This window comes from Artemia sp. Qi Xiang Cuo, chromosome 12 (assembly GCF_049724085.1).
Source record: "Artemia sp. Qi Xiang Cuo chromosome 12, ASM4972408v1, whole genome shotgun sequence".
Lineage (NCBI taxonomy): Eukaryota > Metazoa > Arthropoda > Branchiopoda > Anostraca > Artemiidae > Artemia > Artemia sp. Qi Xiang Cuo.
Genome location: NC_142805.1, coordinates 10185151 through 10201172, shown reverse-complemented (window position 1 = coordinate 10201172; position 16022 = coordinate 10185151). Strand labels below are relative to the sequence as shown.

General features: G+C 32.8%; 2 protein-coding genes across 3 annotated transcripts in view; one reads left to right on the top strand and one right to left on the bottom strand.

The window, feature by feature from the left end:
- Positions 1 to 234: 234 nt before the first annotated feature.
- LOC148945756 (replication termination factor 2) lies at positions 235 to 8863 on the bottom strand. Its single transcript, XM_089097730.1, has 2 exons — positions 8707 to 8863; positions 235 to 1106 (listed from the first exon to the last, which is right to left on the bottom strand). The coding sequence occupies exons 1-2, from the start codon at positions 8773 to 8775 to the stop codon at positions 363 to 365; spliced, it is 813 nt and encodes a 270-aa protein (XP_088953856.1). The 5' UTR covers positions 8776 to 8863; the 3' UTR covers positions 235 to 362.
- A 3308-nt stretch (positions 8864 to 12171) lies between these two features.
- LOC148945755 (LITAF domain-containing protein-like) overlaps positions 12172 to 16022 on the top strand; it is a 37673-nt gene continuing 33822 nt past the window's right edge. Inside the window, exon 1 of one of the 2 annotated variants that reach the window (XM_089097751.1) lies at positions 12172 to 12287. The gene's annotated coding sequence lies outside the window, so the exon portion shown is untranslated. Of the gene's footprint in view, positions 12288 to 12405; positions 12475 to 16022 lie in introns of those variants that run through there. The other variant, XM_089097752.1, reaches the window with a different exon arrangement.

Here is a 16022-nt window from a genome sequence, read left to right as displayed (position 1 = left end):
CTATCAAATGGGGTGGAAGATGTTATAAGGAGATTCAAGGGAAAAAGGAATTTCTTGGGAGGGTGTAAAAAAGGAGGCTTCGATTAGTTTGGGATGGAGGAGGAGTATACATAGCTGTGGTGACCTTAGGTATCTTGGTGCTGTAGTGACTTGTTAGTAGTATATTCTTTTGTCTCAAACCCTCTCTCTTACACTTACTGAAATTTAGAGAAGCATAAATTGAAGAAGAATAAATATACCAGTGAATTTTATTTAAATTGTACATACAACAGCAACATCCTACAAATATGAATAGATACCGCCATACACTTTGTAACACTTTAAAAGAAAAAAAGTACAAAAAAAACATAAACGGACAAATACTAGAAAGATGTATGAGTGATCCAATCAGTTTGGCTAGATCTCTTTTGTATGTCAGAGGTAAATATTGACTTATACACTTCATTTGTAACTGAAGATCCTGATGCTTCCTGTTTACAACTTTTAAGAGTAACCATAGATGCTTCACTTTTTGGCTTAACCTCAGAATTTTTTACTTTCTTGTCTGGTATAGAAGAGGACTCGCCAGCCTTTCTTTTTTCACTTTTTTTCTTTTCACCTTTCCCATTAGCCTTCTTATTAGCAAGGCGTTTTTCAAGATGCTCTAAATCTTCACCTGCTGCATTAAGCACGATAATATCATCTTCAAGAAATGGCTTCTGGCATTTATGACAAATATCAGTTTTCATTTCTTTAATGCTTTTCTCAGACAGAACACAGCCACATGACCACAAGGCAATAAACTTGAATTTGCCATTCATTTCAATGCCAACAACTGGACAAATGTATGGAGATACAGATCTATCAATATACACATCACCCTTGTCTGCTGATTGTCTTTTAAATGAAGGATTTGGGGTCAAACTGACAACTTTTATATCCTTCATGTTTTTAATATGAGCCACAACATCCACTGATGTTCCAGATGCTCTGTCAATCATCTTTTGGAGGACAGCTTCTTTGTTGTAAAGTCTTCCAAGAGGACAAGTAACAACAGGTTCTTGTAGAGGTGTCTGTGAAAGAGCACACATTCTCCATCTGAAGAACAATTCTGCATCTTTGTCTTTCTGCAAGAGAAAGAAAATATGACAATGAAACTATTATTGGGAAACAATTGACTATCATTCATAGCACGGAATCATAACTGACAACTACCAGCATGACTTAACATTCACTGGTAGTAGAGTGAATTGATTGTATTATTCTATATAATTGCAAAACATAGAAAGTGTAAAAAATGATTTGGCAAACATTAAAAGAAACATCACATCTAGGCAGGGGAGGCCTTACCAATTCATTCTTTTTTTTAACATGACACACTAAAACCTAAAATATAGAGAAAAATATTACAAAACCTGTAGCAAAATTCAATTGGATTTGGATATAGTTAGTTATGGTGGCGCAAAATTGGCTATTGCATTGTGATTCTGGCAACAAGCTTCAAAAATATTATCATCTTTGCAAAATTTTAATGTGGATACTGGAAGTTGCTGCATGCAATTGAAGTCAGTTTTTTTAAGTTTCATCTCAGTTGGCTTCTGAAGTACATAGTTTGTGGTTCTTTCAACAGTATGCAAAAATGAAATGGAAATTCAAAAGAAAAATATTGCCTGAAATTTTCATCAGAATTCATGAGAGCCAAAAAAGATGCAAAAATTTCCTGTGGGTGTTGTACAATTTTTCAAAATATCCATACTTTCACAATGTAGTCTGAGAATTACATTTTGACTTCTTTGAGAGAAGAAAATTAATCAAAAATACAACTTTCTTCCATCACAAAACATAGCTACAGTGAACACTGTTAGAAAAAATGCTAAAACTCTATTTACTAACTATCTATTTTCATCAAAATCAAAATTGCTTACCAAGATGACAAAAAAGACCTATCCTCTAGGATCACAACCATTTTAAAACCTCAAGTCAAAGAAAAGCAGCCTAAAACCAAAATTAGGAGAAATGTTTTCCCTGAAAAATTTCAGACAGGTAGGCTAACTGGCTTTTATTCAGTATTTTAAGTCTCAGAAATAAAGGAATATTTATAAGAGCTGGTAAGAGCAACAGGTAATTGAAAGCACCTTCCTATGTGTAATTTAAGGTCTAGATCTATCCCAAGCCACACTATAGTTATAAACATGGATAAAATCCAAATAATGCATGATGTATTGATAATGTCTTTGTGCAAGAATTGGAAAATTAAGCCATGTTTATCTTGCAAGCATAATCTTTCCAATTGATCAGCCATAGTAAAGATTTAAGACATCATACTTTGGAATTAAAAGATGGAAACTAATGGAAATAGAATTTTCCAGCCTGAATGATGAATCTGGCAAAATAATATTAAATAATATAAAATAATAAATAATATAATATAAATAAAATAATATAAAATAATATTTTCATCAAAATAATATATAATTCTATAATGCTATATAATAATATATAATTCTAAAATAATAAATAATATATAATATTATAAGTAATATTTTCATCAAAATAATATAAAATAATAACATTAAAATATGTTATAAAAATAACAGATTAATAGATTATAGTGCAGAAAAACTTAGTGTCAATATAGGCTTTTCTTTTCGATTTCAATTTTGTGCTTTAATAGTACAAGTGTTGTGTTAAAATCAAAGAAAATGCCTATCATATAAATACTGATTTTTTTTTTCCAATAGGTGTGTCTTGGGGATTGATTGTTGGCAATGTCAATGGAGACCAACTTACTTGAAACTTACAATATCATCATGGACCTTTTGGAGATGGGAGTACCTGTTGACCTTATTTTGCTTGACCTCGCCAAAGGGTTCAACAAGGTGCCCTGCAGACGCTTTTAGGGCCAAATTATTGGCAGTTGCCATCCACACTGGTGTAGTAGAATGGGTGATGGATTTCCTGACAAACCAAAGATCAGCAGGTCTAACTTTTCAACAATAACAGTGATAAAGTATTCTTCAAACCATGTGATGTGGTCAGTGGAGTTTCTCAGGGTACTGTCCAAGGCCCCACCCTCTTCCTCATTTACATAAACAATATGACAAAGGAAGCCAAAAATAACATCACTCTTTATCCTGTTGACTCCAAGCTTTTTCGACCAGCCATTCAACAAAGCCTGCAATCAGACCTTCAGAGGTCTCCAGAAGTGAACCACTGAATGGCTGCTCGAGTTCAGCATCAGTAAATGCAGTGTCCTCCATTTTGGCAATAACAATCCTCACCACCAGTATACAATATATGACCAGAAGTAGTAGCCTGATAATGAAGAACAAAACTTGGGAGTACTTTTTGATGAGCAACTGAAATTCCATGGGCATTGGCAACAAGTGGTGTCAAAAGCTAACTCAAGTCTAGGCCTGCTGAAATGCACTATCACCAGCTGCTCCCCTACTATCTATCTGTCTTCGACTTTGGAACATAGTTGACCTCCCCCTCATACATGACACCAGCATAACTGAAGGTGTTCAAAGACATGCCACCAAATGCATCACAGGTCTGCAAAATATGCCATATGATAAGAGACTGGAGCACCTGAAACTACCAACACTGGTCTTCAGATGTTGCAGATGTGATATGATGCTGACCTACAAATATAATAGTCAACCAAACAACATCCTCCTCATGAAACATACAGGTCAACACAACACTAGAGGACACTTGCAGAAGCTAGCAAAGCCAAGAGTGAAGACCACAATGCACCAAAAATTTTTCACTGAGCATAGTTCCAACAACTAGAACAACTTTCAAGACAAAACCATGACTTCACCCACTAATGTCTCCTTCAAGTCAAGACTTGACAAAGAATAGAACAACAAGCCATGGAAATTTAAGTGGGACAGTCCATCCCTCCCATCTGCCAACTAATGCAACATCACTGGGCCCATCACAGTGACATTCCAAATTACCATCATAGACACAGAGCAGAAAGAACAGATCCAGCTTGAACCTTATTTTGCTTCAAAGTGTGAATTAAGGTAATGATTTGGCTTAGGCATGCCTTATCTAATATCCAAACTAGCAAACGCTCTAGGCTGTAAAAGTTTGCTAGTTTTATTGGTTTGAATTACTTTTTGTAGTTGAACTTATGAACAATCAATGATGGGCTTTTTTTGATAAGGTGCTTTTTGCTACCTTTGGAAAGTAGTTAAGTTAGAAAAATGAAACTTTCAGGGCCTAAATCATGCCCAAGGAATGCTTTCAAGTTCTTATTTCTTTGGTAACTAGCTAGTTTTTTTATTTGTAATTTCTTGGTTTTATATGGCACCACTGACAAAATGTGGCATTCCCACATTTTATCATAATGTCTTTTATCATAATCATGTCCAAGCCATCCTAAAAGGGCCAGATATAGTCCTACTCCTAGGCTTTATATATAAAAGGTCCTTGATTTTTTTCCCCTTTGAATTGAGTCTATTCAGCATTGTGAGCCAACTGCTAATAAGAAATAGGCACATAAAGTAATCACTGGCCAGCAAAATCAGCAACTTCTGCTTACAGTTGAGAGCTAGATTTTGCTCTATTAGGGAGAGCGGAGGTAGAATTTAAACAGCAGTGATGGAAAGAGCATTGGAGAGAATCAAATGGTATATTTTTTTTCTGGGCATTCTGATTTTTGTTTTTTACTAAAAATAAACCCAAGGAACAAGGAAAATCAGGACACAAATTAGGAATTGAGTGCCTTTCAAACATCAGCACAGTCAGTGGAGCCATTTAAAAGGGGGCGGGATCAGAGGCAATTCCCTGCTAGATTTCGAAAATATATTTTTTTTTTTTTTGTATTGTAATTGAAAAATACAATACCAAAATACAAATACATAGTGTTTTCATTGAAAAAAATAATAATAAATAAATAAATAAGAACTGCACCTGCACCCCAACATTTTCATGAATTGACACCACTGAACAAAGTATTAATTTTAGCATCAAATGAGGCTAAGGATAGTTAAAAGGCAGAAATCAGATTAGAAAAAGGAACATACCATTCAAGGCTCTTTCCCAATAAATAACAATTGCTGTTGTAATTGAATCCCTTCCCCCACCCCAATAGAAGCAGACACAGCTTTATGAAATACACAAAATTTTGCTGTTTTTTATAATGACTATGAGGTTACAAAATAACTGAGAAATAAGTACATAGAAAAAAATGACAAACCCACAAAAGCCCGTGAACTTGTCTATATAGTCTAGGGCTATATGTACCTTGAATAGCATGTTTATCATTTAGCTAGTAAATTAATATTTTAAAAAAATACTTTATTTAGAGGGGGTGAAAGTAAAAACTCTAGATGAGGGAGTTATAGCTGTCTTGGAAAGTAGTTAAAGTGGAGCAAATAAAACTTTAAGGAATGGATCCATAGACTAGTCTCAAATATGCCATAGAAAATTTCTAAAATAATTATCTGTCTTTTCTGTCTTGAAAAGACTACTGGTTTTTGATGGTCTTTATGCTATAAAGTGAAGTTTTCAGACATAGATCCATAGCATAAATGAGGCATTAGGAATACATTTTTAGCCTTGATTTTTTTAAAAACCTTGAAGTACCCTTTAAGATTATAGGTTAACAGATTTTAAAAACTTTGTTAAAAATAAAAAAAAAATAAAAACAGCCTCAATGTGGCTTATAATCCTGCTGAAACAGTAGGCTATGGATTATAATTTATGACCAAGGGCCAAAAAACAGAGACAAATGAAACACCAGGATCTGTTTCCATGTAATCTTTTCAGTCCTTTTGTAAATTTGATGTACCTACTCAACTACTGGTAACATTCAAAGACTGAGGTTTAAAAATTTCATAAAAGAACAGACTCAGGGTTAGTTTTTTTCTTAGGGGGAGGGGGGGCAAATGTAGACTTTGCCATCCCTTGCCACACCATCAATACTGTAAGTATTATAACTTTGCCCAAAAATATTATAACTTAAGCTTGTTTTACCCCCTCCTGGGGTGTCTGCCCCACCTAGATCTACTCCTGATAAAAAACTGAACCTAATAGCAGTGTATGTTTATATTTTATCAAGATATTTCCTACTCAAGAGGCCCTAATGTACAAAATTACCCAATTACTTTCCTAGAGAGCAAAATATATTTGCCTAGAGAACTAATTGGGGAGAGAGAAACATGTTTAGATAACAATCCTTGCTTCATAATATGCAGAATAATTGTAGTTAACACATTTTGCATGCAGCATTGCTATACTTTACCACTCAATCCCCCTATTGTACAAATATATAGCTTAAATAATATATTTTCAATGTATTCTGCCACCCATAGCTTGTTTTTCTAGTTTTGTTTCAATACAGTTGATTCAATTTACAGGTACATGGGTTGATACAACTAGATGCATTGGGAGAATAAATAGGAGATATATAATTTGAGCTATATATTTGCACATCAGGGGGATGTTGAGGGTAAAGTTGGGCAAAAGACTCTTTTGGGAAAGGCCACTTTTCTTTGGCATTCTGGAGAAATAGATACAGGTTTTAGAACTGCCCCTATTTTACTAGCCTACAGCATGACACAATGCAAGTGTAGACCCAATTGTCTCTTACTAGAGCCAGCCCAGTGGGAGTAATTTGTCATCATAAATTCAAATTGTGATAACTGTTTTGAATATACATTTGAAAAGAAAAAAATATATTTAATACTTGTGTTTTATAGAATAAATATCAAGAAGTAAAAGTTACAATTTTAGAATCAGACAACAATCAGCTATTTGTTAATATATGAAAAGAACTGAAAGGATATATACATCAAAATACAATAAGTGTTTTTTCCAAAAGGATGTCCTTCTAGGTAAGTCAATAGACTAATAATTTTAAGTGTTTGATTTTAAATAATTTTAATAATCACCATATTGATGCATAGCTTTGATTTTTAGCTATTTGTTGACATATCTGATTCTTCTTAATTCCTATTTGGGTAAAATTCTACTTTAGCTACTTTTGGCTATCTTGGAAAGGGGTTATGTTAGGAAAATGAAACCTTCAGGGATGTGTCTACAGGCTAAAGTATGTCCTGGGAAGATATTTTGAAGTATTTACCTCCACTCTTTCTCTCTCTAAAGGGTCCTGAAATTTGCCTACTTGACAAGTATTGAAATTTTGACAAAACATTTTACTTTAATTTTCAGTTATCCATTTCTTTTTCTCTGGCTTTAGTTCTGAAAATGCAATTCCTGTTATTTGAGTAGAATTTTAAGCCATATCAATGGTTTTTTTTTCTCAAAATTTAGGAAATGTATTTGCATATCTTTCAAACCTTATAAATTAGGACTGAGCAAGGTTGTTAAGCTGAAAACAATTTTACTGTACTTCATTTAAGTGGGAGATCTATCTTGCAAGGTTTCACTTTTATAACACAGATTTTCAAAGGTCATCAAAGGTCAGGACCCTCTAGAGGGAAAAGGAGAGGAGGTAGGTATTTCAAAATACTTTCCTGGGATATACTTTGGTAAATTTTTACTGAATCATATTACTGACTTACAAATAAAGTAAACATACCACTCAATGCCTTTTTTATGCTTTTTCCAAACATAATAATCATTTTAGTTGGAAATGAATTTTACCCCCACCCCTGTTTATACCAATTCAGGGTATATATTTGTACATTAGGGGGTGGGGGTAAATTTTATTTCTGATGTAAATGAGAGGTAAGATTAAACTTTTCCCCCACCCCCCAATGTGCAAATATATACCCTGAATTGGTACCTATATAGGCTATAGGGTGGGGCTGAAATTCATTTCCAACAAAAATGATTATTATATTAATGAACAGCATAAAAAAGGCATCAAGTGGTATATTCACTTTATTTGTAAGTCAATAATATGATTTGGTAAAAATTTACCCATACTTTAGCCTGTAGACCCATCCCTGAAACTTTCATTTTCCTAACCTAACCCCTTTCCAAGATAGTCAAAAGTAGCTAAAGTAGAATTTTACCCCTATTTGGTAACAAGATGTCAGGGTTTTAGTTTCACAGAACTTTGCTCAACTTGATACTGGTTTTGGTAAATTTGTTGGTATTCATATTATTGACTTACAAGTAAAGTAAACATACCACTCAATCCCTTTTTTTATGCTCTTTCCAAATATAAATATCATCTTTGTCAGAAATGAATTTTACCCCACCCCTATATATACCAATTCAGGGTAGCCTATATATTTGCACATTAGGGGGTGGGTGGAAATTTTAAACTTACCTCTCATTTATATAAGAAATAAAATTTACCCCCACCTCCCTAATGTACAAATATATACCCTGAATTTGTATATATAGGGGTGGGGGTAAAATTCACTTCTGACCAAAATGATTATTAGGCCTAGGCTATATAGGCTATGGAAAGAGCATAAAAAAGGCATCAAGTGGTATGTTTACTTTACTCATGAGTCAATAATATGAATAACAAAAAATTTACCCTGGTTTTTAACTCCATGGTGGGGCTGTATAAAAAATGTGTTAACTATAATTATCCTGCATATTATGAAGTAAGAATTGTTTTCTTAGCATATTTCTTTCTTCCAGTTAGTTCTCTGACAATACCAAGCAAAAAGCCTATCATCACCAACTTAACCCACATTTAGGCTCTTGATCCATTTTAGAGAAATTATTCACCTAGCCTACTTTCCAAAATAGTAGCCTAGCTATAAGACTAAACCACAAAATACACACCCTTTCAGGACGCTTCTTGGTAATGACCAACTCGTCACGGCGAGGAATAGTTCCACCATCACAACCCATATCTAAAAACTTCTATTATCTTACTTAAAGAGATTAAGTTATCAGCTTCAATTTTGTTTTGCAACTAAAATAATCTGTGGTCTCTGCAAGGGTATCTGTCAAACTAAAGGAATTGGGCAATTTTATGTAGATGGCAGAGAATATGAATAGATGGCAAAAAGCAGAACTTGTTTAAGGCAAGTTAATACACCTAGTAATTTGATGACGTCTGACTTATTTTCCGGTTCATACTTTGAGATTATATTGGAGAAGGGGTGCAGCAGAAATACAAAACTTAATTTACTATATTTTAGCTTTCAGCTTCATAACAGTTGAAAACAAGTAAACTGACACCAATTCTGCATTTGCCTTTTCTGGCTGGATTGGCTGACTAGCTTCAGAACTGATGACCAATTAATGCATGTCTTGACAGGCTACGGCCAGCATCGCTCTATTCGGCTACTGCATGGTGGCTATCCATTATGAGGTCCCATAGGCAATTGCAATATAAAGGGCAACTGACGAAACATCTTTGCTTATCAAATAAGTGTCCCAAGCTACATTTTCGAATGGTTCCGCGACTATTCAAAATTTAACGTCAAAACATTCTTTATTACATTAAAGGATTGCTTTGGAATTTAGGATTTCAGTTCGTATGTTTTAGATTAACAGCCTTAAAAACAATGTCCACACCTTTTTGTTCATCTGGCAATGATTCATTTAGTTGTGTTTTTTTTACATTTACTTTCGAATAATTTTTCTTTATTCAGTTACTTTCGTTAAAAAGAATTAAATAAGAAAATTAGAGAGTTTTAAGCTACAGAGAAAATACTCCGGGTAAATATTAAATTTGACAGGTTGAAAAAAAATTATTGAACACACTTATTACTGGTCAACATATACAAACTTGGAGCCCAAGCACTTTTTTACGTATCTGTAGTGCACAACCAAAGAATAGGGGTATGTTCTCAAGTGGCAGGTTAGGATGGAAGAAGATAGTGTTTTCAAACATGCTATATAGAAAACTCAGAACTTAGGATGAAACTTAGCCTTAAAATGAAGTTATTTATCCATATTGTCTTTATCAGAACTTTACCCCAAGTAAACAATAGTGTTCCATCCTAATTTTTAAGTATCATTTATAAGCAAACATTGATAAGCACAAACAAAACTTTTTCATCTCCATAATGATGAGTTGGCGTTTAACGTTTTTTTCGATTTCATAATTAGCATATTTGTGGTTAAAATTCCTGTCTGAAGATTTGAAAGACCTTTAGGTATATGCCTAGTACAAACATTCGTCAACATTTCTTTAAGCGGCGTTCAGAAGCGTGTCTAGCTAGAATCCCATGTCTAGACACGTGTCTAGCTAGAATCCAATGTCCAGGCAACGACCGTTCATAAGTAATTCGGCGCTTAGCTAGACACGCTAGACAAGGCGCTTGGCTAGATATTGAGTTCTAGCCTCTAGAACTCAATGTCTAGGATTTTCAATTACAGCCAATCAGAATGTGTCAAGATCCACTATTTTCATCATTTTTGTTTACATTTGTAAACTGAAATTTAATTTTTGTTTTCTCATTAATTGTTTTTTCCATTTTAGGCAAATATACAACACAAGACATAATAATAAAGCACACTAAGGCAATTGTTTTGCTTATCTCATCCATTAGCTTGTGACAGTAAAAATAGGGATTATAATATTTGAAAGTTTTGCCCGCATAAGCTCTGTTGATTGGCTAGAAATGACAATTTGAAACTAAATTTGTAGTTTTAGCTAAGCACCGAATTTTACATGTGAACGGTCGTTGCCTAGACAATGGATTCTGGGTAGACACGGGATTCTAGCTAGACACGCTTGTTAACGCTGCTTTACAGAGATGACGCGAAAGGAATTTCAGCACTCTCCTGCGTGCAACACAAAATCATAGTCCTTAAAATTTCTGTTAAGGGTGTTTACATACTGAACTCGAAGGTATGATTAAAAGAAGTATTCAAGGCTTTAAATCGGGTTGTCCTATTTTTCTTTTTTTTTCAATGAACATGATAGCTCGTAACTGATAATTTCAACATTATTAAAAGTGGGGCCAGTGTATTTATTTTAAAGCAACGTTTAATATTTTTCATCACAATCGAATATTTTTTCCTAACTATTAAAAAACTGTCGTTATTGAGCAACATAGTAGCAACTCTAAAGTTAGACTTTTTGAGAGATTTTAAGAGCCGTAGGAAAGGAAATGGGCAATAGGAAACAAATTAAGAGCAAAACTTGACACTACTGCTAGCTTTTTATTTCTCCCCCCCCCGCAAAGTTGGACTATTTTTGAATAAAATTAAATACATAAATATGAGAGACTGGAAAACATCCATCTATATTTTCTCTGTTTACTTTTAATAAAGTTTTAATACAATTTTTAGAGCCTGTAAAGGAAAAATTACATATCTAACTTTTATTTTAAATGAATCTTCAAAACGAGCAAAATACTCAAGCATGCATTTTTCACTTATTCGTCTTTTGTCGGTCAGTTGGATCAATAACCTTAACAAGCTCCAATTATCAATTGAAAAGACAAAGGAAAAAATGGAAATAGCTATCTGACATTCCAAGGAGCTCTGAAAACGCTTCTTCTTCTTAATTTATTTTCATTCGAGATTAAAAAAAAAAAAAAAAAAAAAAAAATCAATTTTAAAAGTTTGTAACCGATCACAAATTGGTAGTAATACCAATTGAAAAATGCTTGTTAGAGGCTGCCCTCAAACTATTTGAATAGTGTGGCAGCAGAGTCTGTCAAGGAATATGAAATACTCATGAGATCATTGACTTAGAGATCATTGCTGGTGCCCAGGATATGACGTTCGTTTGAATTCCCTTCAGAAACACAGATAGTACATAATGTATCAAACATAAATACAGCAAGAAGCTACCTTAAAATTTCTATGTTGTATTATGAGTACTCATCACTTAACTCTGATTTGAAAAAAAAACACCATACTCTTTTTCAAGATAAATTGAAAATTTTAGAAGATATAGATAAAAGATATTATGGACAATATTTGTTTGTAAAAAACTAATATTAGGCTTTATGTTGGAGACAAAGAGTACAGTCTATAAAATTATTACATTAATTGGACATGAAAACCCGTCGAAGTTAGCAGACTGCAGATTGGTAACACAATTTCAAAAACTATTCAATTGGTATAAACTATATACCAATAAAACATAAATCAGCCTTTCCAAGTAGAGATACCAATAAAATACCTTTAAACAAGTTTGTGCATATTATATTGAGATATACGAATAAAACACAGAATAAATATCTAATAAAGTATCTTCTAAAATATAGAAGAAAGTATGGAAAGAATAATCCGTAAATTTCTTTGTTTCTTCATATAAGAATCCGGAAATCTGGAATAGTTCTTAAATGAAACATAATCTAGATGCACCCTTAGAGCTGATGAAGTCATTCTGCAATTCACTTCAACAATCAGAAATATATATATATTAAAGGCAATTTAGCTAGTAGAAGAAGAAGGTAGCTGTTTTGTTTCTCCTAATTAGGGCCTATTATTAATGAAAATTTAGGATTGTTTTTATTATCATAGGCCTATGCTATAGAAAAGGTTGTTTGTTATGCTATATAGACCTAAAAAGGTTGTTTGCATCAAACAACCTGGTGTCTTTAGAGACTAGCCCTAGCTTAGGCTTGTTGAGTGACCAAGGTGAAGGAATTTTCTTTATCCCCTTGTTTGAGAGTATCAGGCTGGCTATTCTGATGCCCAGGCCTAGTGGATTTCAGCCAAAGGCTCATTCTTTTTTTTAGTTAGCCTAACATAGAATTTTCTTGCTTCATCTGAAAAAGTTTCATAAATAGGCTATCCTGAGCCTATACTAACTCTTAGTTTTAACATCTAAGTAACCGGCAGTAAATACCCAAGGCCTAGGCCTATGTAGTTATTCTATTAGCCTACTTAGATAGGCAGAAGGTGAACATACCACTTCACATTTTTTTTTTATGTTCTTTCCAAATTTAATTGCCACTATTTAGTTTTTTTGAGCCAGTAAGGGACTCTTAAAGTGACAACTTGTTTCTTTTGCATGTTAATAGTCTACCAGTAAAAAATTGGGTAAGCTATAACTGGTTAAGCACTCTTAAAAGATTTAAATTTCTAGTGGGGCCACATAGTTTAGCTAAGATAGAAGTGAAAACATCATTTGATGCCTTTTTTTATACTCGTTCATAATTCAAGAATTGCTTCTGGGGCTAATTACATCTTGAGCTCTTAAAGGGGCCCTGAAGGTATTTTATATGAATAATGAAAGAACATAAAAAACATCAAATGATGTTTCACTTTCATTCTAGCTAAATTATATGGCCAATACAGATTTACCATGAAAATTACCCAGCCAGATTTATCAGATTTGCCCTGAAAATTACCCAGCCCCCTAATGTGCAAACATATACCCTGAATTGTTGACAGCAAAGTTCCAAATCAGAAAATTCAGCACTATTTTTGTCAACAGCTTTTGAAAAACTTGAAATGGAAGGAAAATGAGTTATATTTGAGTTGCCTAATAAATAAGAACTGAATTGTTATAAATAAGTATTTTTGGAATATATTACTCTTGAACAATTTATTTATAACTAGTGATATGTTTTTAACCACTTTTCAATAACTTAACTAGTGTTGATAATTTGTTTATGTTTACAAAATGAAATACCTTTGAAGCCCTTTTAAGGGCTCAAATGCAACTAGCCCCCAAAGTAATTCTTGAATTATGAAAGCATAAAAAGGCATCTCATGTTTTCACTTTCATCTTAGCTAAATTCTGTGGCCCACTAGAAATTCACCCTAAAAGAGACATGGTTAAATGTGGATATGTTTCTATTACTCAGCTACAAATTTGGTGAAAATATGTCTCCATGCTTATTTTTATACTCTTTCCAAATATATTATGGTAAAAGACCTCTTTTTGGGAAAGACCACTTTTCTTTGGCATTTCAGAAAAACAGAGATAAGTTTTTGGACTACCCCTATTTAACTACAGCTTGATGCAATGTTAGGGTAGTAACAAGAGCAGCCTTGGTGGTGAAATTTTCTCCATTAATTTGTCAGTGTAAATTAAAAATGTGGTCTATTTTGACAAGCAATTGAAAAGAAAAAATTGTATTTAGTATTTTGTGATTTCTGGAGTAAATATGAAGCTATAAAAGTTAAATTTTTAGAATTAGAAGAAAATAAGCTTTCTGTTAATATTCAATAAAACTGAAAAACTAAAAGAGTATATACATCTAAGTAGGATAATTGGTATTTCCAAATTGTTTTGGTAAGCCAGTAAACTAATAATTTCAAGTGCTTGATCTTAAATTATTTTAATAATAACCATATTGATGCATAGCTTAGGTTTTTAGCTATTTGTTGATATATACAATTCTTCTCAATGCCTAGGGTCAATGTGGGTTTTTGTTTTACATAATTTTGTTCATTTGGATATTGTTTTTTTACCCCAGTCATTTACTTGGAAATTCAATTTTAAGTCCTTTATAGACCCTTAATGACACATTTTCTCTTTGTTTGGCTATAAAAAGGTTTAAAAGATTGGTTAAAACTTACTATGTGATTATAAATCCATTTTTTTTTTAAAGTTATATAATCCACAGACATTGATTGATCATAACCCAACTGAATAAACAATTTATATACATTTAAAAATTGCTGTGTGTACTTTAAGTTGTTAGTATCAATCTTGTTTGTATACCCATACATTTAATTGAATGTGAAAAAAAACAATAACCAGAAAACACTTAGGAAATATGTAATTTGGGCTATATGTTTGCAAATTAAGGGATGGGTTGGGAGTAAATAATAATGGATCAGCACTCAAAATGGGTTAACTAAAATAATTCTGCATATCATGAAGTAAGAGTTGTTGTTTTTCACCCTTTTCTATACCCAAAAATCAGAAATATTTTAAGCATCCAATAAGGGATTAAAATTGAATTTCAAGTTTCAAGCAATTATTATATTCAGAAAGAGCATTAAAAAGGCATCAAGCTGTATGTTCACCTAATACATATCTCAGTAATCTCCAAATTGATAAAGTGAAATAAGTACCATTGGATCCCTATTAAAATCACTTAGGCAGAATGTCTTCTACTGGTCTAGAATGCAAGAAAATGGTTAACATAGGAAGCATGGCAAATTGAAAGATGAAAAAAAAAGTAAATATATTATTTAGTGCTATATCTGGGACTATATGAGGGTAGGGTATTGTCAGAAAAGTAATCATAATGTTTAGAAAGAGTATAAAATAAAGAACCTAATGGTAGTACTTTTATTTTATTAACATGTCATCCTTAGAAGCAGTCAACCCATAATAGTCTACTGGAAAAGGTTTACAACATTGAAAACCAGTTTTAAAAAAAATATGCTTGCAGAACAATAAAGATACAACAAAAAAGAAGTAGACCTTGAATAAATTGCAACACAAAAGATTTGTGTACAATTTTATGGAAAAAACAGGCTTATTAACATAACCCAAATTGGCATCACTACCCCAAGGCAAAATGTGTCATGTTCACTGTTAAAGTACAGAGGAGAGGCAAAAAGCTAAATGTTCATTATGCTATAACACATAGAAAAAGATGTAGGAATGAATAAAAATAAAGGAAATGAATGTAAAAATGGTCCATCACCAGTATAACAGAGATATTTTTGAGAATTACTCTTTAGTGTTTGAAGTGGGAGGGGTTTCTCTGAAAAAATAATGACATATCCCATTTTAGCAAATAAGGTGTCCTTTCTAGGGTTTTCTTGGTTTTACATAACAAAAAAAGGAAAGAAAGGACTTGGAACCTACAAAAACTGACATTTATGCTATTTAGTGCCAAAAACAAAAAGAATGGAAAATGTAATAATAAAAAAAATGCCTTTTTGTGAGTACTGGGATTGATAACAGGTAACAAATTGTGTTGCCATACTTGTAAAGTCTTCCCTCAAAGTGCAAAGGGGAGGGTGAAAAAATCTAAATAACTAAAAGCTTTGGAAGAAATAACTTTAATAGAGCTATTGGCATCATAAAAAAACAACAAAAGGAACATGAAAATACTCTTGAATAATTTTAACATTTGTTACCAGATTGATGTTATATCACTTTCAACTGATATTATTAACTAATGCTTTGCAATTCCACAATTGAATTACTAAGGAAACAACAGAATTCTTTCAACTATAAAATACAAAAATCTCCTGCGAATCTAAAATTCCAA

Bases quoted from the DNA above. Each gene is read 5' to 3' on its own strand.
- LOC148945756 (XM_089097730.1), bottom strand. From the start codon at position 8,775: ATGGGTTGTGATGGTGGAACTATTCCTCGCCGTGACGAGTTGGTCATT. The intron at 1,107-8,706 runs GTGTGTATTTTG...TTTCTCTTGCAG, and splicing joins CCAAGAAGCGTCCTGAAAGG to AAAGACAAAGATGCAGAATT.